Source organism: Simochromis diagramma, unplaced genomic scaffold, assembly GCF_900408965.1.
Source record: "Simochromis diagramma unplaced genomic scaffold, fSimDia1.1 OVJJ01000516.1, whole genome shotgun sequence".
NCBI lineage: Eukaryota > Metazoa > Chordata > Actinopteri > Cichliformes > Cichlidae > Simochromis > Simochromis diagramma.
The window spans coordinates 2,499,620-2,527,319 of NW_024386938.1; the positions used below are offsets into that span (position 1 = coordinate 2,499,620).

General features: G+C 42.4%; 1 protein-coding gene across 1 annotated transcript in view; it reads right to left on the minus strand.

Annotated features, from left to right (window-relative positions):
• Positions 1-10,656: 10,656 nt before the first annotated feature.
• LOC120736896 (beta-1,4 N-acetylgalactosaminyltransferase 2-like) overlaps positions 10,657-27,700 on the minus strand; it is a 44,611-nt gene continuing 27,567 nt past the window's right edge. Inside the window, exons 7-12 of the mRNA XM_040037261.1 lie at positions 26,643-26,756; positions 26,388-26,474; positions 22,636-22,817; positions 22,290-22,433; positions 11,847-12,075; positions 10,657-11,758 (exon numbers count right to left, since the gene is read on the minus strand). Of these exons, the coding sequence (XP_039893195.1) occupies positions 11,565-11,758; positions 11,847-12,075; positions 22,290-22,433; positions 22,636-22,817; positions 26,388-26,474; positions 26,643-26,756 (950 nt within the window). The 3' untranslated portion in view covers positions 10,657-11,564. The remainder of the gene's footprint in view (positions 11,759-11,846; positions 12,076-22,289; positions 22,434-22,635; positions 22,818-26,387; positions 26,475-26,642; positions 26,757-27,700) is intronic.

Consider the following 27,700-nt stretch of genomic DNA (forward strand, 5'->3'; position numbering starts at 1 on the left):
AGCTCTTGGGAATGAATGAAACAGATTAAAGTGTTCCTGTTGTGAAGTTTGAATTGTCCAGTCTGAATTGTCCTTTAAAGTCGTTGAAAACCCAAACAGGTGTACTGTAGGGGAATTGTCAGTGTGCAAACCCTATTATCCGGGTAGGAAAAGTAGTGCATAGGGCTTATCTGTAATCCAGGGTTGCTTGAATCAGTTTCTCAGGCAAATCCCACAATCCGATCGCATGGCTGGCCACACCATTTCACGATCATCCAGGATCTCATTTGGGCTGTTCTCGCCGTCAGTGGTTCTCCAGAATTCTTCTAGTAGTTCAAAAAAACCAATCGGGATTTTCAGACACAAATAACTTGACAGACGTTATTCCCTTTGTGGTCAGAGTTCGGGACCAAGATACTTTTTCCATGCGCTCCGACACGTACTTGACCGCCGTCAGAGGGAAGATCTCACAGGAAGAGACAGGTAATACTTCCTGCGCACTAGACGCAAGGTCGTCAGAACACAAGACTGCATCACAGCGCCCCCTTGTGACAATAACAGGCTATAGCCTTAGATTACAAAAAGGGATTTTGCAGCCCTGTATTTCACATGGGTTACACCCTCCCCCTTTGACCCAGCATGAGCCCCTTCATGCGTCACGCTGTGGTCTACAGATGAACTCTCATAGTCACCTATTGTGTAAAGTGCTTGGTTAAAGCTCTCTATGAGGCTCTGCGCAAAAGAAATTAAGGGATTTCCCAACTCAGGATAATGGAAGCGCCCTGGTGGTCGACGTGTCCTTTCTGACTTACGAACATGGTCATTTTTTTCTCCACTGTCAACAGTTTCCTTATGCTCCAGAGCTACCTCAGGGGTTTGTGGGTTCAGATCAATGGTTTCCATAGCTATAGGAGCCTCTACATCAATGGACGGTACATCAATGCTGTCTTCGGCCACAGCTGATTTTTGATTAGTCATAGTTGGTAAAGTTACATCGTCTTCAGTAGGGTGTTGCTCAGCCACAACATCTGGCTCCTCTCCTTCAGCTACTTCAGGAGGCACCCCTACAGGCTCTGCAGGCAGCAAAGGGGAGCTGCCTCTGCAAGGCTCATCCTGAGGCTGAGGGTTTACACAGTCTGCTGGCATAGCTGGTATACAACTACCCTCCGGTACTGTTTTTCCTGTTTGCTGTCGTCTCTTCGGGATTTCAAACACCTGAACCAACTTTCCAGGAATGACAGAAGACTGCCTAGGATAGACAGGTGAGTCATCTTCAGATTCTGATTGCTCCTCCAGTAACAGAGGCTGACTGCGCCTCGTTCTTGGCCTGCAACTCTTTGGCTTGACCTGGTCAACTTCCTCAGCTTCAGATAAGTCACCACAAGGGAGTAAGAGATCCCTGTGAAGAGTTCGAATAGGACCATCTCCATTCATAGGCTGTACAACATACACAGGTAGGTCTACCATCTTTTCCACCACTCTGTACATGGTTGACTCCCACTTATCTGCAAGTTTGTGTTTATTCCGAAGTCGCAGGTTCCGCACTAGCACTTGATCACCTTTCTCCAAAGTTGACTCCCTGACAGTTTTGTCAAAACGGCGTTTATTCCGTTCAGCAACCTTCTGAGAGTTTTTGGCAGCGATCTGATAGCTCTCTTGAAGGCGAGCCTTCAGAGCTCTCACATACTGAGAGTGAGATGTAGGAGAGCCATCTTTAACTGGCAGGCAGAATGCAATATCCACGGGAAGCCTCGGCTGGCGACCAAACATTAACTCGTATGGGCTAAACCCAGTGGTTTCGTTCTTGGTGCAATTATAGGCATGAGTTAGTGGTTTCACATAATCGCGCCAATGAGTTTTCTCTTTGTCTTGTAGAGTTCCTAACATGCCAAGAAGAGTTCGGTTGAACCGTTCAACTGGGTTTCCCCGTGGATGATAAGGACTGGTGCGCACCTTCGTGATACCAGCTAGGGCACAGAGCTCTTTAATGAGTTGGGACTCAAAATCCCTGCCCTGATCACTAAGCAGGCGCTCAGGAAAACCATAATGCACCAGAAACTGCTCCCAAAGACACTTCGCAACTGTTGTAGCCTTTTGGTCTTTTGTTGGCATAGCAACAGCGTATTTGGTGAAATGATCAGTTATGACCAGAATGTCTTTGGTGTTGTGACTGTCAGGCTCCAAGGATAAATAGTCCATGCATACCAGTTCCATGGAACGGGTTGTTTGGATACTCACAAGAGGTGCTGCTCTTTCAGGAAGGGTCTTCCTTCTAACACAACGTCCGCAAGACTTAATCTTTCTCTCTACATCAGTTGCCATTTTAGGCCAATAAAATCTTGACCTAACCAAGTCGAGGGTTCTTTCCAAACCCATATGCCCCATGTCGTCATGAAGGCAAGTGAGAATGGTGGACCTTAAAGACTCAGGAACGACAAGCTGAAAGGTGACATCTTCACCTGATTTGCGGGTTCTGTAGAGGAGACCATTTTTCAGTTCCAAACGTTTCCACTCTTTGAGCATTAGTTTAAGCTCTAAGGATGCAGAGTTAGGATTGGAATTTGCTTCACCTCCATTTTCTAACATGTTGACCACATACCCAATAATTGGGTCAGACCTCTGATGTTGTTGGAGTTCTACCTCACTATAGGTAGGTATGACAGAACAACCTAATGTTCCATCATCTGCGTAGACGTCTGGCACCGCATCGGTATGTAGAGCAAGGGACTCTACCAAAGTGATAGAAGGTAGGCTATTGTCAGATTCACCTAAGAGATGACGGTGGCACAAGACACTGAATGTGTCAGCTGTCACATCTTGTCTGTTGGGAGATGAAGAGAGATGATGGGAAGCGAATTGTTTCATTCGCTCTTTTTCTTCAAGAGAAGCATAGTCATCATCCACAGTATCATGTGGCCGCCTAGAGAGGCCATCCGCATCTTGATTGCTCTTACCAGCACGATACTTAATATTAAAGTCGAAGGTGGAGAGAGCGGCCAACCAGCGATAGCTGGCAGCATCAAGCTTGGCTGACTTCAAAACATAGGTCAATGGGTTGTTGTCCGTTAAAACCGTGAATGTGTTCCCGTAGAGATAATCTTGGAACTTCTCTACAATGGACCACTTTAATGCAAGAAATTCCAGTTTATGAGCTGGATACCGCTTTTCACTGGGTGAAAGTCCTCTACTTGCGTAGGCAATAACCCTCACTTCACCATCCTGTTCTTGATACAAGGCTGCCCCTAACCCAGAGGTGCTCGCATCAGTATGGAGGACGTATGGTAATTTTGGGTTAGCATATCCAAGCACTGGAGCTGATGTCAGTTTCTCTATGATTACCTCAAAAGCTTCCTGACAAGCAGGTGTCCAACGGCTGGAAAGAGGCTCTTTAGGGTTCAAGTATCCGCTAGGACCGGGTGTCACCTTTCTGCCCTTCCTGTATGGTGGGTAGCCTTTGGTAAGATCATTCAGGGGTTTGACAATTTTTGAATAGTCCTTCACAAACCGTCGATAGTACCCTGCAAAGCCTAGGAAAGACTTGAGGTCACTGAGCGTCTGGGGTCTTGGCCAGGTTTTGAGAGCTCTGACCTTCTCAGGATCGGTCTCTACACCTTTGGTAGACAACATGTGTCCTAGGTATCGCACAGAACTTTGGAAGAAGGAGCACTTTTTGGGAGAAAGTTTCAACCCATATTCTCTCAGTTGCTGAAGGACACGTAGAAGCCTGGTTTCATGTTCCTCCAAAGTGCTGGAGAACACGATGATGTCATCTATGAACACCAGAACTTCTTTCAGATTGAGGCTGCCCATACACCGTTCCATTAAGCGCTGGAAGGTGCTGGGAGCGTTGGTGATCCCCTGGGGCATACGGTTAAACTCGTAAAATCCCAAAGGGCACACAAAAGCTGTCTTGGGCTTATCACATTCCTCCATCTCAATCTGGTAATAACCAGACTTGAGATCCATTACTGAAAACCATTTGGATCCAGCAAGGGCTGAGAAAGCCTCTTCAAGGTTTGGAAGTGCGTACGCATCTCGTATTGTTAACGCATTGAGCTTACGATAATCAATACAAAGACGGACCTCTCCATTCTTCTTTTTAACCACCACAATCGGTGAAGCATAAGGGGACTCTGATTCACGGATTACTCCTGCATCAAGGAGTGCTTGCAAGTGCTTCCTCACAGCTTCATAATCATTTGGGTGGATTGGCCTGGACTTTTGCTTAAAGGGTGCTTCGTCCTTTAAGTTTATGTGATGTTTGACTTTAGATACATGTCCAAGATCCAAATCATGCTGGGCAAAAACATCAGCATAGGCACTTAGACGCTGGGTAACCCTCTCTTTCCACTCCTGCGGGAGGGGAGAATTGCCAAAGTCAAATGTCAAATCTGGGTGAGCAGGTTCATCAACTGGCTGTGCAGTAACATTATAACATTTCACAGTGTCATCGTTTTTGGTTGAAATGGGTGATTCGTCATATATCTTTGCAGGACTATGGAGCTCTGCAATGACACATCTAGAAGGCAGTGTCACGTCATGCTCAGTTTCATTTCTCACCCATATAGGTAACCTATGAGGATGCTTCTTGGGCAAAGTGACAAGACAGCACTCCACAAAAATTCCCCCTGGTAAGATGGAGGTCGTTGGCTGTTCAACAATGGCACATTCACCAGCACTGTTGGATCTGACACAGCCTTCAAGGAGAACCCTCCCTTGAGCTGGTACTACGTGTTGCACCTTGCCCTTAAGAGTTACAAAGCCATCGTTTCCGGCTAGGTTTATCTCTCTCCTGACCTTGAGTGTACGGAGGATTTGCCTGTAGCCATAGACCGACGACAAATCATTGGGATCTTTACCTTGACAATATTCGTCGTACAGAACATCAAGTGCATTTGTCCCAATCAGCACAGGCAAGTCACAGTTAGAGCGTAAGTCAGGTACTACTAAAGCAAGGCTAGAAACCTCAGGCTCAGTTTCAATAAAGCTTTTTGGAAACTTAAGGCTGATGGGTATGTATCCCAAGTAAGGAACATTTTGGCCACTAGCAGCCTCAACATCCAGGCCACTGATAGGCTGAATGGGATATTCTGAAAGATTGGTGTTGTAAAATGAAGCAGACACTGTGGTCACTTGAGACCCAGTGTCAAGGAGACAACTGCAATTGACTCCCGACACGGTAACATTTGCTGTACATTTCTGTCCTACAAGTCCCTTGGGTAACCTAATCTGGGGTCGTGCTGCACGAGAGAGAGAAGATGCTTTACTCTGAGGTTCCAGTTTGGGACGTTCATGATTACTTTCAGTTCCTGGTAGTCCCTCCCCAGAAACTGATTTTAGTTTAAAGCTGACATATTCTGTTCCTCCCAGACTTGTAGTTTTTGGTTGAACTCCTTACGTTTCATTTCAACTAGTTCAGGGTTTGGTTCATTGCTGCAAGAGGGAGCAATATGACCATCCTCGCCGCACCTGAAGCAGTACCATGGGCGTGGCTTCTTAGTGAGCTTAGTCTCGCTTGGGTCAGATTTCTCTTTAGGAAGAATCTTGAACTTAGGTTTGGTTTTCTTATTTGGCTTGTCAGAGTTCTGGCTTGAACTGTCAATAGCTGATGCTTTCAGTGAAGCCACTTGGGCTTGTAGCTTTGCAAGTTTCCTTTCTAACTTATGTGCATCAAAAGGCACTAGCCTATCATTAACAGCTGATACGTCTGTATCATCAGTGACATACTCTCCTACTTCAAGGGAGTTCAAATGTGCCTTAGGCTTAGAAATGCCTAAGTGCTGTTTCATTCGGCTGGACTTTGCCGCTTGCCGGTCCTCCTCAGTACGTAGCATGAGGAGCAACTCTGGAAATGAAGGTGGCTTGTCCTTCTTCTGCTCAAGCTGCAAGGTTGTGATCAAGCTGTTATTCCAGCAACCTCTACAAAACTGTTTAAGCAGTTGGCGATCTGAATCATTTGTAGTGATGCCACCTCTTTTAATGACTTTACTCAGGGTTATCTGCAACCGCTGTAAATAGGCAGAAGGCTTTTCACCTGAGTTCTGGTTTGTGCTCAGGAATTTGGCAAAAAGCTCATCCCCATCATCAACAGTACCATACGCGGAGTCAAGAAGGCTGAGATAGTCATGGGGAGAAGCGTTAGGACCAAGGTGCTTTACAATGTTAGCAGCTGGTGGAAGAAGACTCTCAACTATTTTCCTTACCATATGTTTGTCAGATATGGTACAATCTATGAGGTGGAATTCAACATTGTTGCGCCACGCATCATAATCAGCTTCGAAAGTAGAGCAAGGGGTTTTCCCCGAGAAGGGCCTGAGCTTTGCATGACCTTGAGAAGGCATTTCATTGTTCTTAATGACATGCTCAACTACTACTCTCTGTACTTCAGGTGTAGTGAGCTGTTCAGGTGGTAAGTAGATAGTGGGTTTTCTGTGCGAGGGAGTCACTTCTACACTTGGAGAGGATGAGTGAGAGTCATGCTCAGGTAAGTGGGTTAAATCACTCCCCAGTTTAAGAGGACTTTGATGCTCTATGATGGCTGGTTCATCTTGGTCTGTGTCACTAGTGAGCTGCAGATTCTGATTAGGCACTGTTACATTTGGTCCAACTGCGGGATTACTCTCAGTGGACTTCTTCATTCTGGCCAGCTCATCTAGTAAAACCTTCTCAAAATCTGCACCACTCAGTTTAGCAAGCCCTTTCAGTTCAGTTAGGTAAGAATGGGTTAAACATGAACCCCTGTCTGCAGCATACAGCGCAGACAGAAGCTGGATATGATGGACAACACTTGGGTTACGGCTTTGTCTTTTGCAAGGCAAGCTATCCTTAAGGAACTGGACTGGTTCACCTGATTGGAACTCCACAATGGCTGTGTTTTTAAACTGTGCCTCTGTGCTAGTTACTTTGATTACTCTTCCAATAGAACCAAACTGCCCTAAGTAATCAACAACCTCATTGTCAACCTCATCGCCTGTTAACCCTCCTACTAGGACAGAGTTAGGTACTTTGACACCTTCACTTTGGATTACATCCATGTTGTCTTATTACTCCAACCCAGAATGTCATGGACAATTGTAATGATTTGACCCAAAAGGCATGAAAGCACCAGTTGCTCAACTTCCAAAAATAAAAGGAATTAAACCTCCTGGCTGGCTCGCCACGTTTTGTGTAGCGCCTCTACTCAGCACCAGTACACACTCACTTTAAATAGAGACCCTAGACATCTTTCTAGGTTCAGGAGGAGGTTTTGTTTTGGAGACTCACAAAAGGAGTTGGCTTGGAAGTGAATAACTGGGACCTTTATTGCCTCAGTACCATTTATACACATATACAACACAATAACCCAAATTGCACACTAATAGTGCATTTTAAAGGTGAATACATGTAAAACAAAACAAAATAAAGACACTTAAATGGAAGATTTATACTGAACAGTATCAGAGCTCTTGGGAATGAATGAAACAGATTAAAGTGTTCCTGTTGTGAAGTTTGAATTGTCCAGTCTGAATTGTCCTTTAAAGTCGTTGAAAACCCAAACAGGTGTACTGTAGGGGAATTGTCAGTGTGCAAACCCTATTATCCGGGTAGGAAAAGTAGTGCATAGGGCTTATCTGTAATCCAGGGTTGCTTGAATCAGTTTCTCAGGCAAATCCCACAATCCGATCGCATGGCTGGCCACACCATTTCACGATCATCCAGGATCTCATTTGGGCTGTTCTCGCCGTCAGTGGTTCTCCAGAATTCTTCTAGTAGTTCAAAAAAACCAATCGGGATTTTCAGACACAAATAACTTGACAGACGTTATTCCCTTTGTGGTCAGAGTTCGGGACCAAGATACTTTTTCCATGCGCTCCGACACGTACTTGACCGCCGTCAGAGGGAAGATCTCACAGGAAGAGACAGGTAATACTTCCTGCGCACTAGACGCAAGGTCGTCAGAACACAAGACTGCATCACAGCGCCCCCTTGTGACAATAACAGGCTATAGCCTTAGATTACAAAAAGGGATTTTGCAGCCCTGTATTTCACATGGGTTACACTATCAACACCTCATCCACATCACAAGCAATATTTTCACTGGCTGATCAGCAGGGCAAATATCGCCTAGCATGGCGAATCGAGAAAAAACTAAAAAGTGTTGGTGGACCGTGAACCAGTCTTCATCATCCTCATCGTCCTCCTCCTCCTCTTACTCTCACTCCTCTGGCTCTGCCTCTGTTTCCAATGTTGGCATCCATTGCACCAAAACAGAAGAACTCACCTGTTGCCCTTTTATAAAGCTCTGATTTTTTCATTGCAATTATGTGTGAAAGGTGTTTACCTATGTGATGAGTTAGTATGCAAAGTAGGGCAACTGAGTTTACAATTTTGAATGACAGTGTGTTTCTTGTGAAAACAAGAGATTTTCTTCATGAAAAGAGTTCCAAATGCAGAGAATTATGTGTAGTGTTTTGAAAAAAGTGTGTTTTAAAACTGCAATTTGAGTGTAAAGCAGGAATTATACTTGTAGTTTAGCAGAATTGGTTTAGGGGGGTGGTGCATCAATTACATGTGGTAGTCACTGTGTCTGAAGTACAAGTAATTGTGTGTAAACAACTGGAAATAACTGTAATATTACTGTTAATATTACTCTGAAAATAAAGGATCACTAAGAGTTTTCACTTTCCTGAATCGCCTGAAACTTTCCTTAGGTGTCTTCTCTGTGTTGACTAATGTCCAGATCGGATAACAACATATTCTCAGGGCTATCTTGATATGATCTTCTTCTGCAAGTACTTTAGGGGGAAAAATCTGAAATTCATTTCCTTATGAAATAGGAAGAAAGCCACATCAGAAATGCTCTCAGTGGCTGTCAAGAATCAATTTTGTAGAAAAGCAGAATGTGAAAAGAAAGACTGAGATATGCCAATTACACAAGAACTGGACTGAAAATCAGCAGAAACAGGTCTTGTGGAGCAATCAATTCAAAATGTGAAATTTATGGTTCAAATTGTGCCCAGTATATATGAAAGTCTGGAGAGTAATGTGTGGTTTACAAAACGTAATATTTTGTATTAGTGTAAGTGGTCAGTCTTTGCTCAGATATAGTAACCTTATCCCTGTTTCCATAGTAATATCTACAAGCACTGACAATAATGTAATTGCTGTGCTCTATAAATTGCAGCTTCCTATTCCTCTCAGTACAGTGTTTATCACCCTGTTTAAATTACAGAGCTTTATTTACTAAATAAATTAAAATAAATTTGACTCATTTGGACTTTGTTCAACTAGGCAACTGCTTCCCACTTGTGAAAAATTCTCCACTAAAATACAAATTTTCACAAGCCTAAAAATACTCTACAAACCAAGTACACATGGTAAGATATCTTGGGTGTTTTGCACACCCACTTATAGATACACAAGGATACTTAATATAATTTTTTTTTATTTACTTAATTGAATTAATTAATTTATCAGCCACAGGCAAGGCCAGAGCTGGGAATTGTTTGTGGAGGAGGAAGGAAGGTTATATGTTGTCAGTACGGACAAACACATTTTTAAGTTTGTGTGGATGAAGAAGAGTGATCTTTAGCTTTACTGAGTATTTTTTAATCATTTCATCACAACACACAATTTAACATCTCATCCTAAATTAAAGATTAAAGATACTGCAATAGACAATAAACTCCAGAAAACCAGGAATCAACATATGAACATTATCTGTGCAAAGACTGATACTGCTGAAGTAAAAGAGCAAAGTCACAGAGGTGTTTATGAATACACAGCCAGGCGTTTTGCAATCTGGTCCATTTTGGCACAATCTGTGAGTTGAAATTTCTTAGGTATTGATATTGAACAGAAGAAATGATTTAACTTCATCTAAATACCTTAAAAACGCTTGTTTTTCAATAATTTTTGAAGAATTACCCATACACACATGCATAATGGCCCTTGTGTGAATGTGGAAAAATAGTCTTTGGGGCTTTAAATTCTGAGTTGCCGTAACTTAGACTTCATATATTACATATTATACTTCATATACTACATATTGCTGTAAGGTGACCAACCATATGGCTACCAGTTTTGATATTTTTTTGACTATTTAGTTTTGCAAGAAAAATGTTTTAAGTAAAAAAATAATAATAATAATTGGCGTGTAAGTATGGACTTATGTGATTAAAGAATAAGTGGCAAAGGTACCAGTATCTATTAAAATATCACAGGAACCCAACCCAACAACAGAAACAAGAGAGATACATTAAACATAAAATAACTAAATATGAGAGTAGTAATGTGACAGTAATATCTCTGTTTTCCTTTCCAATCCCATACCAAGTAAAGTTCAGGCTGGTATCAACAATAATGATTCGATATCAGTACTTTGTACAAGAATTTAATGTGCTTGGAAAATCAAAATCAGCATTATTGTATTTTAAATTATACCTTAACAATAAATACAAGACATCACACTACTTGTTCTTATTGTTTAATTATGAAGAATTATCATACAAGAGGGAAAAAACCCAGTCAATGTCAAAACCTTTAAAATATTCAATTAACAATGACTCAAAACAAATATGACTGATTGAAAACAACAATAAAGCTAAGAACCATTTTCATAGACTATCTATCTATCTATCTATCTATCTATCTATCTATCTATCTATCTATTATATGAAATATTCTGAGTTATTTTTAAAGCCTACAGTGACTGCTTTACTACAAGTAGGCTGCATATTTTAATGATAGCTAGCCTATAAAATCCACTTTATACAACCTTGCCGTACTAAATTTAAGCCTCTCTCCTCCTGTTCAGTTCTCCTCATCATAAACGTCTATTCTGTTATGATTTACTTGTGTTTGTCAAAAACTGTGGTCTTGTCACAAACTGTGTCTTGGCTGTTACATTACACTTACAATCAGCCATTATTATCAACGGATTGAGTAAGCACACAGGACATTTATACAGCTGTATTTTGCATCCCACTATAACAGGCGGATGAGGAAGTAGTTCCTACCAGTCATTTCAATGATCACAATAATATAGTTACTTTCTACTGCTTTTCTGTTAATGATAAAATCCAGTTTTCCCCAAACTACTAAAATAGACACATTATTTGGTATCGGAGGAATCAGTATTTCAGTATCAATCCTCGCACCACTAGACAAGAGAGGGAGAAGAACAGTTAAGGAAACAACAAAGAAACTAAACATAAACATATTCAAAGTAGGACCTGAAACTGAATGAAAAATCAAGTATTCTAAACTAGAACAGCATCCAGCACTCCATAAAAACAAGGCAATAAGAGGAACTCAAACTATTGTGTTATTACTAGATATATTAGATTAACAATAAAAACATGACCTTATGACACTAACCCTATCAACAATAGCATAAGAAATCAAACTGCCTATAGAATCATAAAGAAATAAAATCAGGAACAATAAAACCCAACAGAAAGAAAAAATAGCTTTATTCACATGAATCCCAAGCTCTGTCATTCCTGGAGTAATGGCTAAACAATTAAAATGAAAGAGACGAAAATGTTCAGATTAAGTGCAATATGTAATGACAATAAGTGACCCTTATGTGCGTTTATGGTCTTCTATCCATATCTAATGCACTTAAGGTGGTTTTTGAAAAAGTGAAGCTGCAGTTTGAATTTGCCTTCACTTCTTTCAGGGTGTCTGAATTTGTTGTAGGTAGGATTACGGTTTTCCTGTGTTTTGGGTTGATGGTCAATTATCACATCACCACATGAGGCAACCATCAAAGAGCCCAGGCCATCCATGAAGAACTCTAGAGTCAGAAACAGACATTTCCCATTTAAGAAAATATCATCTTAGTGCCATTTTCAATCTAAACCCCTTTTGAGGTCTGGACTTACCTGAATGCGCTACTCGCTGGAGCTTGGGGTCAAATCTCACCCTCTGCATGGCATCTGTACGAGCCAGGAAGAAGTTGACCACTCCACTGGCCAAATGGCATTGTGGGTAACCAGGAAGACGGTGGAATTTTCCACCAGACTTCCTGTATAGGCAGCCACCTTCATTTTCATCTCCTTCCTCGTATAGAATAGAAAAGTAAAAGCGGTTCCCTTGTACTGACCCACCAACCTAATTAGAGAAAAACAAAAAACCCATTATAAAATCAACACAATACAGTACAACAGAATCATGTAACCAAGGTTCAAAACTGGTGATTGAGAAAAAATAATCTTGAATTATTATTCAAGATTAGATTAGGCCACGTTAGAAGTCTAGTTTTTTTTCAGATGCTTTCTGTCCAGGGGTCTGTTACATAAACTAACCTTTGCTAAGCCTGATTTGGACTCTTCAGTTTGTCTTTGTTGAGATCAACAGTTAAAGTGAACACAATCTGGAATGTTTTTCTGTTTTTAAATCTGTTAGATGCTTTCTTACAACCTTCAAAGACCAATCCCTAAGTTGTAATTTGCATTGGTTGCATCAAACAAACTTAGATGCATGCTCATGTCTGGTCAAAGCTCTTCAGTAAGTTGAAACAGATGTGGAATCAAACTTTCAGTTGGTTCCACATTGTTGCATTTTCCCAATTCAGGGGTTCTGTCCTTGTTCATGTCTTGTTCCTTCCCAAATCAAAAACCCTGGATTAACGGAGATGTTCGCGCGGCACGGAACACCGCCTTTGCCTCCGCGAACACATCGGACTACAAACACGCACATTACCAACTCCGGAAGACGATCAAAGCAGCCAAACGTGAGTACAGGGACAGGGTGGAGCAACAGTTTGACAACCCTCGGAGTATGTGGCAGGGACTAAACACGATCACAGACTTTAGAGGGAAAACAAGCACACCGCAGACCACGGCCTCTCTGTGTGAGGATCTAAACGTATTCTATGCTAGATTCGACGCAGCGAACACCATGAGACCGGACAGTGTGCGCACCGCGGATGACGTCAGGGCGCACACTGTGTCTGAGGAGGATGTGCGGAGGTGCTTCAGGAAGGTGAACGCACGCAAAGCTACTGGTCCGGACGGGATTCCCGGCCACGTCCTCAAGTCATGCGCGGCTCAGCTGGCTGGAGTGTTCACGCACATCTTCAACCTTTCCCTCTCTCTGTCTGTAGTCCCAGCCTGCTTCAAAATGGCCACCATCGTCCCTGTACCCAAATCCTCCACCATCTCCTCATTGAACGACTGGCGACCTGTAGCCCTGACCCCCATCGTAAGCAAATGCTTCGAGAAGCTGGTCAGGGACTTCATCTGCTCTGCACTACCCGACTCACTGGACCCTCTACAGTTTGCATACCGCCACAACAGGTCCACTGATGATGCCATAGCCCTGACACTACACACTGCCCTGTCACACCTGGAGAAGAGAGACACGTATGTGAGGATGCTGTTTGTAGATTACAGCTCAGCATTCAATACCATCGTTCCCTCGAAGCTGGACAGGAAACTGCAGGATCTAGGACTGAGCAGCTCCCTCTGCAGCTGGATCCTTAGCTTCCTGTCTGACAGACGCCAGGTGGTCAGACTGGGCAGCATCACCTCATCCCCCAACACACTGAACACTGGTGCTCCACAGGGGTGTGTACTGAGCCCTCTCCTGTACTCACTCTACACCTACGACTGCACAGCCACTAACAGCTCCAACATCATTGTGAAGTTTGCGGACAACACTACAGTGGTGGGTCTTATCACCAACGGTGATGAGACAGCTTACAGGGAGGAGGTCAGCGCCCTGTCCCACTGGTGTCAAGACAACCATCTTACCCTCAATGTCGCAAAGACAAAGGAGTTGATAGTGGACTTCCGGAGGTGCAGAGAAGTACACACCCCCATCACCATCAACGGCGCTGCTGTGGAGAGAGTGAGCAGCTTCCGGTTCCTTGGTGTACATCTGGCTGAGGATCTTACGTGGTCAGTACACACAAACAAAACAATGAAGAAGGCGCAGCAGCGCCTCTTCTTTCTCAGGAGACTGAAAAGATTCTGCATGAGCCCCCGCATCCTCAGGACCTTCTATCACTGTGCCATTGAGAGCATCCTCACTGGATGCATCACCACCTGGTATGGCAACAGCACCGCCTACAACTGCAAAGCTCTCCAGCGAGTAGTGCGGTGCTCTGAACGGATAATTGGAGGTGAGCTTCCCTCCCTCCAAGACATCTACAGGAAGCGCTGCCTGAGGAAAGCGGGGAGGATCATCAAGGACTCCAGTCACCCCAGCCATCAACTGTTCAGACTGCTTCCATCAGAAAGGAGGTTCTGCAGCATCCGGTCCCGTACCAGCAGACTGAGAGACAGCTTCTTCCACCAGGCCATCAGACTGCTGAACACGTCATAGACACCTCAGCTTCACTACTGGAACTTCAACATTATGCACTCCACACTGTATATAAATGCCACTTGTTTTGCACATATTCAACTCTGTATATTTTATATATTTTATTATTATTATTATTATTATTGTTATTATTATTATTATTATTTTTTTTTTATTTATTTAATTTTTTTTACTATTTAATTTGTAAAAATGTGTATACACACACACACACACACACACACACACACACACACACACACACGTAGGAAAATATTTAGTATACACATCCAGAAATGCATACACTATTATATATTGTACATATATTTATTAGTTTCAGGTTGGCCATTCTTGTATTTTGCTCGTTTGTGTTGTTGTGTTTGCACATCTCTGTTGCTTGTGGGGCTCGCACACAAGAATTTCACTCGCATGTGCTGTGCCAATGTGCCTGCACATGTGATGTGACAATAAAAGTGATTTGATTTAAAAGTTTGCTTGTTGTAAACTCATCAAGTGCTATATGCTGCATACAAATGAAAGATTTTGTCTTTAAAGCTGTTCTTGACTAGGCAGAAGATTGATGTTAAGTCCAATTGTTGAATGTTTGTCATTATGCTTCTTAAATTTGTAAGGTCTTAGTTCAATCTATAGGATCAAGACATGCCTTTGTCCCTGACCACCTCTCCAGCCACTCTGTGCTGGGGGAGGATTATTACACATCCCTTGTGAAGATTCTGTTTGAAGTTTGGTAAGCTTCCTGCCCTTTGTATGGCTTCACTGTGTTATCCATGGTGAACCATACATTGGGTGTGGGGGAGACTACCCTCTTTATGACCAGGATGTTGTAGAAACAGTTGTGAATAGGAACACACACACACACACACACATATACATACAGTGCCTTGTCTTAGAACCATGTGGGCGTTGCTTTGCTGTGTTGTGTACAGGGAGTGCAGAATTATTAGGCAAGTTGTATTTTTGAGGAATAATTTTATTATTGAACAACAACCATGTTCTCAATGAACCCAAAAAACTCATTAATATCAAAGCTGAATGTTCTTGGAAGTAGTTTTTAGTTTGTTTTTAGTTTGAGCTATTTTAGGGGGATATCTGTGTGTGCAGGTGACTATTACTGTGCATAATTATTAGGCAACTTAACAAAAAACATATATATACCCATTTCAATTATTTATTTTTACCAGTGAAACCAATATAACATCTCCACATTCACAAATATACATTTCTGACATTCAAAAACAAAACAAAAACAAATCAGCGACCAATATAGCCACCTTTCTTTGCAAGGACACTCAAAAGCCTGCCATCCATGGATTCTGTCAGTGTTTTGATCTGTTCACCATCAACATTGCGTGCAGCAGCAACCACAGCCTCCCAGACACTGTTCAGAGAGGTGTACTGTTTTCCCTCCTTGTAAATCTCACATTTGATGATGGACCACAGGTTCTCAATGGGGTTCAGATCAGGTGAACAAGGAGGCCATGTCATTAGTTTTTCTTCTTTTATACCCTTTCTTGCCAGCCACGCTGTGGAGTACTTGGACGCGTGTGATGGAGCATTGTCCTGCATGAAAATCATGTTTTTCTTGAAGGATGCAGACTTCTTCCTGTACCACTGCTTGAAGAAGGTGTCTTCCAGAAACTGGCAGTAGGACTGGGAGTTGAGCTTGACTCCATCCTCAACCCGAAAAGGCCCCACAAGCTCATCTTTGATGATACCAGCCCAAACCAGTACTCCACCTCCACCTTGCTGGCGTCTGAGTGGGACTGGAGCTCTCTGCCCTTTACCAATCCAGCCACGGGCCCATCCATCTGGCCCATCAAGACTCACTCTCATTTCATCAGTCCATAAAACCTTAGAAAAACCAGTCTTGAGATATTTCTTGGCCCAGTCTTGACGTTTCAGCTCGTGTGTCTTGTTCAGTGGTGGTCGTCTTTCAGCCTTTCTTACCTTGGCCATGTCTCTGAGTATTGCACACCTTGTGCTTTTGGGCACTCCAGTGATGTTGCAGCTCTGAAATATGGCCAAACTGGTGGCAAGTGGCATCTGCAGCTGCACGCTTGACTTTTCTCAGTTCATGGGCAGTTATTTTGCGCCTTGGTTTTTCCACACGCTTCTTGCGACCCTGTTGACTATTTTGAATGAAACGCTTGATTGTTCGATGATCACGCTTCAGAAGCTTTGCAATTTTGAGACTGCTCAAGGTTCAAGGGTTCAAGGTTCTTTATTTGTCACATGCATAGTTATACAAGTATAACACACAGTGAAATGTAGCCTGACACGCTCCTCGACATGTGCAAAAATTGGGGGGGGGGTGTAGAGGAAGAACATTATATATATATATATATATATATATATATATATATATATATATATATATACACATATAGTATATACACTGGGTGAATGTGCAGTAGTAGCAGCAAGCAGGTGAATTCTGTACATTAATATGAATAGACATCTGACTATTTTACAGGATAGACAATATAAACATATTTAAAATTAAAGGAATTGAAATGTACATTGTGCCTTGGTTTAGTGTCTGGAAGAGAGTCCTGTCTCAGTCAATTATAGATGATGTGAGAGGGCGGGTGTGTGTGTTTAGGGCCCGGATGGCTTGGGGATAGAAGCTCCTCTTGAGTCTCTCTGTCCTTGCCCGGAAGATGCGGAACCTTCTACCAGATTGCAGAAGTTGGAACAGTTTGTTGCCAGGATGGGACGGGTCCTTCAGTATCTGCTGCATCCCTCTGCAAGATATCTCACTATTTTTGACTTTTCTGAGCCTGTCAAGTCCTTCTTTTGACCCATTTTGCCAAAGGAAAGGACGTTGCCTAATAATTATGCACACCTGATATAGGGTGTTGATGTCATTAGACCACACCCCTTCTCATTACAGAGATGCACATCACCTAATATGCTTAATTGGTAGTAGGCTTTCGAGCCTATACAGCTTGGAGTAAGACAACATGCATGAAGAGGATGATGTGGACAAAATACTCATTTGCCTAATAATTCTGCACTCCCTGTCTTGTGTGAACTCTTTTCCCAATAAAAGGCAGCGAGAGGAGGCCGTCGTCGGGGTCATTCGTAATGAGATTCGAAGTGCGTTTCTGAGATACCGACGAGGCCTCCCTTGCAAATAAACCGATCGATCGCTGACTGTCTTGTTTTCTTCATGATGAATAAGTCTCTAAACCAGCGGGGCTTGTGGAAACACAGACCCAACATTTATTTGGTCCTTCGGAACCGGAGCCCAACGCATCGCATCCACCGAGGAGAGGGAGATGACGCCGCCGCAGTCTGCTAGCAGCCAGCGTCTGGGACGTCTGACGAAAGCCCTGGTGCTTAACTTTGTCACCAGGCCGGTCGGGATGGATGGCGATTGACGGGATCCAGAGATTCTTCCCATGAACGGAAACAACACGAACAGTGAGTACAGAAGGCCTTAGAGAGCGGCTACGTGACCGTGCGGTTAAACGCAGTTACGTGAGTGCGCAAGCTGTGCGTGTAGACGCAAGCTGCCTGGCTTCTCCGCCAGTGTTTTTGTTTTTGTTTTTAAATCTTTTTGATTTATTTAAGGAGGTAGGTTTGGCTTCTCCGCCAATGTTTTAAGGAGGGTTAAGGTGGTTTCTCCACCGAAAGGAGGATAGAGCTCTATAAAATAAAAAAAGGTTTTTCTCCGCAGTTAAGGGCGTTGAGTGTTTGGTTTCTCCTCCAATAGTAAGGAGGATAGAGCTCGCCGCGGTAAGGGAGGTTATAGGCCTAAAGAGAGTGTGAATGAGCGTATGTGTGTGTGAGTGCCAGTAAGTGAACGCAGCAGCACAGAAGGAAACCTAAGTCGTGTTAACGGAATTACACGTAGCCTGGGTTTTGGGGTAAGGCGCGTTGCATGCCGCAAAATTAAAAGAAGTCTACCTTGAAAGAGGATGAAATACACTGCAAAGTATTTATTGGGCAGCACGTGGTGTGTGGATCGTTGACGAATGAAGTGAAATTGTGCTCTAAGCAGAAGTGAGTGTGAGTGTGTCTGATATCACGGTGTGTGTGAAAAGGTATCCAGCTGGGGCAGACATGATTCTGCAGGTCACCTGCCCAGTGGACAAAAGAAATAAAATAGTTGTGTTGATGAATGATAGCATGAAGAGTGTTTGGTGTTTCTCAGCCTGAAACAGCTGCAATGCTATTTTCTGTTTTGGAGAAAAGGACAGTTTAAAAAAAATCAGAGAGAGAGATGTGTGTTGTTTAAGCAGTGATGAGAATAATGGAAATGTGATGAGAGAGGAACACAAAAACATACAGAAAATGCATTAACCATACTAACCCTACATGCACATACACATACAATGATACTCATGAAGACCAGACAGCATCTTAAGCATGAGATTCTGTTTGTCATCTTGTCCAAGTCACTAGTAAGATGAAAGTGATATATAGACTAGTGGACTGAATATTATAGGAGGACAGATGGTTGCATCATAGAGGAGGAAACAGAATGCTGATGAGGGGTCTTAAATGAGTGAGCTGATTGTGAGTTTCTGGTGTGTGAAGAAGTTGTAACATGGCACACATTTAGTTACATGAGAAGAAAATTATTATGTGATGAGACAACAGGGTTATGCTGTATGTTGTGTGTGAGTGGATGAATGTTTGAGATTAAACTGGCTGTTTATTTGTCTTTTGTTACTAAGTTGAGCCTGCCAATTGGGTTGGTACGATTTATTCCCCTGAATTGAAGAACACGTGTCATGACTTAAACAAGGCCTTTCTTTCCTTTGCTTTCCTTTATTTTCTTTTTATTTTGTTACTCTCATGGTGCACTAAAGTTTTGTTTGATAATTTTTCTGTCATCTAACCAGATCTGAACGTTTGAATAGGAAGAACTATACAACATGTTGTTGCGAACGGTTGCAAAGTGAGTTTCTCCAAAATTAAAATGGGCTGGGGAGAAAGCCACTTATTTGGGACAATTAGAAAGTAAGTTCCTGTCCAAAAGGATTCAACGAGGAAATCCAGTCTAAATTCTTTTTCTTTTTGAAATGTCGTCATTTTGCTGAGGGTGGAAACGAAATGTGACGATAATTTCTGCTATCAGCAAAAGAAAGAATCACTGAGTGAATGAGTGAGAATTTAAAATAAATGGGGAACTGACTGACTGGTAAAAGCTGACAAGACTGACTGACTTAACACCATTGTGTGAAGTTAACCCCCACCTGACAAAGGTGTGGATGTATCTCTGTGTGTGTCTCTGTTGCAGGAGCAGAAGGAGACAACAGGAGGAATCTTGGGTCACATGACTATGTGAACTCTGCAAATTTAACCTTTTTAGTTTAAATTTTTCTGTGTCTGTGAATTTACCATGGGTGTGTTATTCACTACCTTATGTTGCTCACAGAGATTACTGTGAGAAAGAGTGTATACACCTGCGCAGCGCTAACATTTACATTTCTTTATTACAGCAGATGGTTAATCATGTGATTTGATCATGTGATTTACAGCAGGACACAACTTAATGATGTTTTTCTACCACAGGATTACTGAGATTTTGTGTGAAGAAAACTGTGGTTACAGGCTATATGTTGATGATGAAATTACACTGTGTTGTTGAGAAAATGTTGGAGAAAATGTGAATGTTACAGGGGAGAAGTGAATACAGTGTGATACTGTGTTTGAAACCAGTGTTGCATCTTTTTACAGCAGAGTGTTAACTTTATGACTTTTCACAGCTCCTCTGGAATCTGGATGGCCGACACCTGACAACCAGGATGATCCGTGTGTTTGGCTGATGTTTGTTTTTCTTTAAGAGTGTTTGAAGAGGATTCAGCACAGACAGACAAGTGACAATTGAACAGATGTGCAGTGGTTACTGAATAGTTAAATAGGGCTCATTATCTGACCACACTGTTGGGCTCATGGTGAGTGACAAACTTAAGGGAAGTCACTGATTACAATGTGGAATGACGTTGAGATGTTAAATGATTTGGAGCAAAGTATGGAAAAAGCAGGAGTTTAAGGAGTTTAGAATAAACCTGCAATGATCCTTGTCTCTGTGATGCTGAATACTTTATTACACTTACGAGCTGCAGTTAGTTGCAAATGTGAAGTTGTTTTAACTTAAAGACTTTGTCTTCTAGGATACAGGCTCTGGGTGGAGCTGGGAGTTAAACAAGCTAAACATTTAATTGCTGACTAATGTTTTTACACAGGGTTACAGGTGGAGTATGGCTGCTCCAAGGGACAAACCCTGGAGATTGTTTTAGGGAGACTGTGCAACATTCTTGTACATGTCTCATTGGGGAGTTGACACGTGGTGAAAGCCGTGTGGCGAGAGGAGTGTCATTTTTTTTTTTAATTTGTAGATGTCGTGAGGTGCCAGGACGAGAAGGAGTGGCTGAGAGGATCGTCCACAAGATGGGAGCTGAGGCCAGGAGAGAGACTTCAGGAGGATCAGAGACAGCACAGAAGACATCGCACAGAGAGCTGTGCTACTGGGCTTTCAGGAGATCATCGAGAGGAGTCTTTGCACAGCAAACAACCATAAGGAGTGGAAGAGTTTCGACGTTGACGTTGAGGAAGACAACTAAGGTGTACGACGTGCTCTGCCTTACGTCGTCTGCAGACTAAATTTACATTTCTGTCACCTACAAGACACTTGTCTTTAATGTCACTCTTACTCTCACAACCACACATATTACCATAAAATGGTGCACAATTCTGACTCCATCAACCCTTTTGCCAACGAAAGAAGAGGGCACTTCTCATGAGTGTAGAGAGCACTTGGAGAAGGAGTGTAAGCCAAGGGATGACTCAATAGCTGTGGCACTCGTTGAGGGAAAGGTTTGGTTTGTTGATGATTTGAGTTTTACGACAGTAGAGGGACAGGCTAAGACAGGTTTCACTGTAGCAGACAGTGAGAAAGTTATCTGTGCAGGACAACTAACATGTTTTATATTTGCTTGAGCAGCAGAGATGCTAGCTTTAACGGAAGTGTGTAAAGCTGCAGAGAGACAATATACACTGCAATATACACTGATAGGCAGTATGCATTTGCTACATTACATTTCTTTGTAGTGCAGTGAGTGAGACGAGGTGTGACAACGTCTACAGGGAAGCCTGTAGAACACGCCAAACTCTTGCAAAATCTGCTGGAGGCAGTGTTATTAACCAGTGGAATTGCCGCTTGTAAATGTGCAGCACACATGTGAGGGAAAGATCCAGTTGCATTAGGGAAAGTTTTTGCAGATAAGATCGCAAAAGAGGCAGCTTTAGTTGAACATGGTGTTAACATTTTAGCAGTACAACATCAGCAGACCTGCAGGCCCACTCACCTACAGCAGGAAAACGGCTGTGACTTGCAGAAGGAGCGAGCTTGCAGGATGGTGTTTATTATCTGTGCAATAAACCAATACCGCCTAAGATTTTGTATAAGACTGCTGCTATTTTGAGCCATGGGCCGTGACATTTCACAACAGGAGGGAGATGATGGGAGCAGTAGAGCAACATTTTTATACTCTAGGATTTAATACTTTAAAAAAAAATAATTTGCAGGTCATGTATGATATGTTGCAAGCACAATTCTCGGGGTAATTTGAGACTGAAGAGAGGGAAATTCCCCAGACCCAGTGACCCATTTCAAGTTATTCACATGGACTGTATAGAGCTGTCCAACTGTAATAACTATAAGTACTGTCTAGTGATTGTGTGCCCTTTTTCAAAGTGGGTAGAAATCGTCCCAACTAGGAAAGCAGATGCCATTTTGGTTGCCAAAGCAATATATAAGAATATCATCCCGGAACATGGGATTCCAGAGACCATCGCTGACTGTCTTGTTTTCTTCATGATGAATAAGTCTCTAAACCAGCGGGGCTTGTGGAAACACAGACCCAACAATTGATGTCTTCTCTTATCAAGAAAACTTAAGACTTGTAGGTCCAAGTTACACATGATTGAGCTAAAGAAAAAAAAACTGTTACAAACTGAACCAACACAAGCTATTTCATTCTTACCACATCTAGTTCAGGGACCGCCTCCATCACCTCCACAAGCTTCTCTATCTTTGTCTTCTCTGAAAACAAAAAGTCATCATCCACCCACAGAAAGTACTTGGTTGTTACCTGGGAAACAGCTAGATTTCTGCCTGCAAACCAGCCCTGAGAAGAAGAAAGAAACATCCTCTGTTCAAATTTATAAATTGGAATGGGACCCCGAGATTTACCTGGTTTGACTGGAATTGTACTTGATAAGTCTTCCAAGAACTGAATTGACATTTGCATGTCTTATATTCTATAAATATAATTTGAGTCCAAAATATTGCTAAAAACTCATAATTCTGAAATGAATGTGTGTGCATACCTGTGCTGGAGGCATGATGTAATGCTGGATGTTTTCTCCAGTAACGTTTTCTGGTTGTAAACTGTCATCTGCAATAATCACTTTAATGTCACTATAGAATTTCCGGATGCTGTCCAACAACACCCTCAGTTGTTTGTAACGCAGAAAGGTCTTTGTGATGATGGTGACTTGAGAGCTGATATCTAACAGACAGAAGTATACAGAGAATAATTTTAAGAAAAGATGAACTGTTAATATGGCAGAGTAGCATTAAATTTCTGAGTCATTCAACCAAAGGAAATACTAATAAATGTATTTTTTTTATAATTCTGGAAAAGCATGTGTGAGGATGAAAAATAAGTTAGATATAAAGATATAAAATCTGCCTGTTATTATGAAATAAATGAATTATTTCACATATGTTTTAGAGTCTTTCTGGAGCCTGCTAGGCATGGGGTCACAACACAGATATCAGATTAGAAAGATTCTCAGCATACTCTGAGTGAGCTTCGAGAAATTTCTAGCAAGAAAGTCCCAGTTCCCAGTTTGGAAGTGATTTCAGAAAATTCTCAGAGCAATTTGAGAAAAGACACAGCAAAAACTTTAAATGAAAGAAAGACAGTGGGTTGGAAGAGTAAATGCAGTATTAAATGCAGCATATTGCATTCTCTGGTTAGTAATTAAATAAATAAATAAATAAAAATCCTACGATGTTTTGAAGTCTCGAAATATTTATATATATATATATATATATATATATAAAAAACACCCAGCACGCCCCTGCGGGCGGTTTATCCTTCAAGCTCGGGTCCTCTACCAGAGGCCTGGGAGCTTGAGGGTCCTGCGCAGTATCTTAGCTGTTCCCAGGACTGCGCTCTTCTGGACAGAGATCTCCGATGTTATTCCCGGGATCTGCTGGAGCCACTCGCCTAGCTTGGGAGTCACCGCACCTAGTGCTCCGATTACCACGGGGACCACCGTTACCTTCACCCTCCACATCTTCTCGAGCTCTTCTCTGAGCCCTTGGTACTTCTCCAGCTTCTCGTGTTCCTTCTTCCTGATATTGCTGTCATTCGGAACCGCTACATCGATCACTACGGCCGTCTTCTTCTGTTTGTCTACCACCACTATGTCCGGTTGGTTAGCCACCACCATTTTGTCCGTCTGTATCTGGAAGTCCCACAGGATCTTAGCTCGGTCATTCTCCACCACCCTTGGGGGCATCTCCCATTTTGACCTCGGGACTTCCAGGTTATACTCGGCACAGATGTTCCTGTACACTATGCCGGCCACTTGGTTATGGCGTTCCATGTATGCCTTGCCTGCTAGCATCTTGCACCCTGCTGTTATGTGCTGGATTGTCTCTGGGGCATCTTTACACAGCCTGCACCTGGGGTCTTGCCTGGTGTGATAGACCCCAGCCTCTATGGATCTTGTACTCAGAGCTTGTTCTTGTGCTGCCATGATTAGTGCCTCTGTGCTGTCTTTCAGTCCAGCTTTGTCCAGCCACTGGTAGGATTTCTGGATATCAGCCACCTCCTCTATCTGCCGGTGGTACATACCGTGCAGGGGCCTGTCCTTCCATGATGGTTCCTCGTCTCCCTCCTCTTTCTTGGGTTTCTGCTGCCTGAGGTATTCACTGAGCACTCGGTCAGTTGGGGCCATCTTCCCAATGTATTCTTGGATGTTCGTTGTCTCATCCTGGACTGTGGTGCTGACACTCACCAGTCCCCGGCCCCCTTCCTTCCGCTTAGCGTACAGCCTCAGGGTGCTGGACTTGGGGTGAAACCCTCCATGCATGGTAAGGAGCTTTCTTGTCTTTATGTCAGTGGCTTCTATCTCCTCCTTTGGCCAGCCTATTACCCCAGCAGGGTACCTGATCACGGGCAGGGCGTACGTGTTGATGGCCCGGATCTTGTTCTTACCATTCAGCTGACTCCTCAGGACTTGCCTGACCCTCTGCAGGTACTTGGTGGTTGCAGCCTTTCTAGCGGCCTCTTCATGGTTCCCATTTGCCTGCGGGATCCCCAGGTACTTGTAACTGTCCTCTATGTCTGCAATGTTGCCTTCTGGTAGTTCAATCCCCCTCAGTTCTGACTACCTTCCCTATATATATATATATATATATATATATATATATATATATATATATATATATACACACATGTATATACATGTATCTTTATCTTTTTACTATATCTTATAAACATTTTGCTCTTACTATTTTTTACTTACTATACTGCTGAGTGACTGTCTACTGCTCGTCAAATACATTTCATTGCAATGTTGACCCTGTGCTAACTTGCATATGACAAATAAAACTGAAACTGAAATTAAATGTATGTCACAGGAATATTGTAACTGCAAGCCCTCTTAAACTTAAACTTAGTCTGTGCTGTAAGTTGTTATCCACTCCGGCAAAATTTAGGTACACATCACAGCTCTTTATTGTGATAGGAAGGATATAAATAAAGTGTAAACTAAATGAATACAAAGAAATATAAAAGATAAGCCTAATAAAACAATAGACATTTAGCAAACATTGAGACCAATCCCTGTGTTGAAAATATTGCATCAGTGGATTTTTTCATGAGCAATCTCTGTTGGGCTTTCTTCACCACTGTGTTGATGAGGACAGGCTAATGTGTTAGTCCACAAAAGTCTGAAACACTTTCCAAGTCCCTGTTAATGAGTAATGTCTGAGTTACCTTTTCATTCTTCCTAAAATCCAACAAACACAAAGAGCTCTTTTGTCTTTGTTTGATTAAGAAACAGGTTGTCTCTGCACAACACTGCCAAACACAAGTTCCACCACCTTGGTGTCGTCAGTGAACTTAACAATGGTGTTACTATGGTGAATGGGCGTGTAACCATGGGTGGAGAGGAGGGGATCATATATAACCCTCTGAGTATGATTCATCAAAAAGTGTTTTATCCAACAGCATGCAGTTTAAATAATAGTTAGTGACAGAGGGTGGTGTTATTAGAAGCAGAGCTAAAGCATGCATCCATGCTTATCTGCTTCTTCATATATGACAATGCAGTGACAGTGAAAATGCAAGTGCTACAGTCCTCGGTGTACTTATTTGCCCTGTAAGAAAATGTGTGTGCATTAAACGTGAAGGAAATGAATGACATAATATTACTCTGGACCAATTTCTTGAACCACTTCATAACCAGTTGAGTTTAGTCAGTGTTGATGGCTGGTAGACATTGAGGCAAGTTTTTTTTTTTTTTTTATGCAGATGGACTATGATGGATTTCAGGCAGGGTGAGTTGGTGGGATATGATAGGGACTGATTGAAAATCTTGACAAAGACCCATGTCAGCTGGTCGAAATAGTTCTACCACACCATGCTATGATGTCTGCAAACACCTCACTTTAAGAATGGAGTTATGATATAGGCTTGGTATAGGATACCCATATCCAGAAGATTGCTCAAACTATATTATGCTATTGTGTCTTCTTGGTGATATTTATTAACTAATCAGTTACTAGTTTTTAACAAAGCATAGTGTTTAAGATACTTCCTAATGTGGAAACATCTAGGAGTGAAGAAGAAGAGGCTTAAGATTGTTTTTCTGAGAAAGGTAAGATAATGAGAAAATGACAGTAACTGAAGGAAATAATGATTTTGCATCAACATAATGTTCTTTGGATGCTGTTAATGCTCTTAACAGCATGCAATTAATATATTAAAGAAGCATTTTCCAACAATATTTAAATGAATATAGGCTTGAATATTAAGCCCTGATCAAGAATTCACTTCTACCTGTTCCCATGTCATACAGGACTGGTACATGAGGCTGCTGGATGGTAATGGGAAACACGGCTTCATAGTTTTCAAACTGGAAGGTGACTAAACAAAAAAAAAAAATGTTTAGGTTCAGAACAAGGGGGACTCACTTTTCTTTCACAGTTATTTTAAACATGCATTAATGATCATGTGTAAAATGCACATTATTTTGCAAATTCAATTGTCATTTAAAAATGGGTGTTTATAGCGCTTCACATTTCTGACACATACCAAGGTCTCCAGTGTTTATGTGGTAGATGGTGCTGGTATAGGACACTTTGGCCAGCAGGTCATTGAGGACCAACAGGCTGCTAGACTCAATAATCAGTTTCGTCTCTCCAGAACCTGTGAATTAAAACCAGACAATTTTAAAGTAATATAATACTGCTCGTCATTTCTCAGAAAGGGCTTATAATATAATAGGAGTAGTCTTTAATTCAGAGTAATTTATTCTGGCTAATTAGGAAAGTGTCTTTCCTAATTAAATTATTCGCCCATCCATTCTCTTGCGCTTATCCTTATTGGGAGGTCGGGGTGGGTCGCCAGTCCGTCGCAGGTCTAACACATACAGACAACCATTGACACTCACATTCACAGGCAGTTAAGAATAACCAACTAACCTAACCTCAATCACTGCATGTGTTTGGATTCTGGGAGGGAGCCAGAGTAGACAAGAGAACCAGTGCAAACACAGAGAGAGCATGCACACTCCACACAAAAATACAGTAGATGGTGAAGATGAATTCAGGCCCTTCTTGTTGTGTATTTTGGGTTATAACAGGACCCGTAGCGGTCATGCCCAGATGCATTATGGGATAAAAAGCTTTAGGCTGTTGCTCGGCTAGCTCCATGTTAAGTTATGCCGTTATAATAAATACCTCAAGTTACGTCGTGGTCCGAGTATCATTGTTATACTAGCAACCCGGAGTGAAGATATAACAAAAGTGGCGACGAGGACGTCTGGACCGACGCTGCAGTCCGCTTGGAGTTTTACACTTTTTTTTCCTGCTGATGCCTCGTACTGACTTGGTGTTAGACGGCGCCGGAGGGAGGAATGTACAGCGGACAGGACGACGAAGGCAGACTCCGTAAGTGACGTTAACCAAAACATAAACGGGTAAAAGAGACGTTACGAAAAGGAACAGTTGTGAGGGGAAGAGTGCCATTCAACCAGGAGCCGAGTAATGGCTGGAGTTACTGGCCCTATCGGTCCCTTCGACGAAAGCACGGAGCAATGGAGCTCATATACGGAGCGTTTTGGATATTTCGTTGCGGCTAACGACATACAG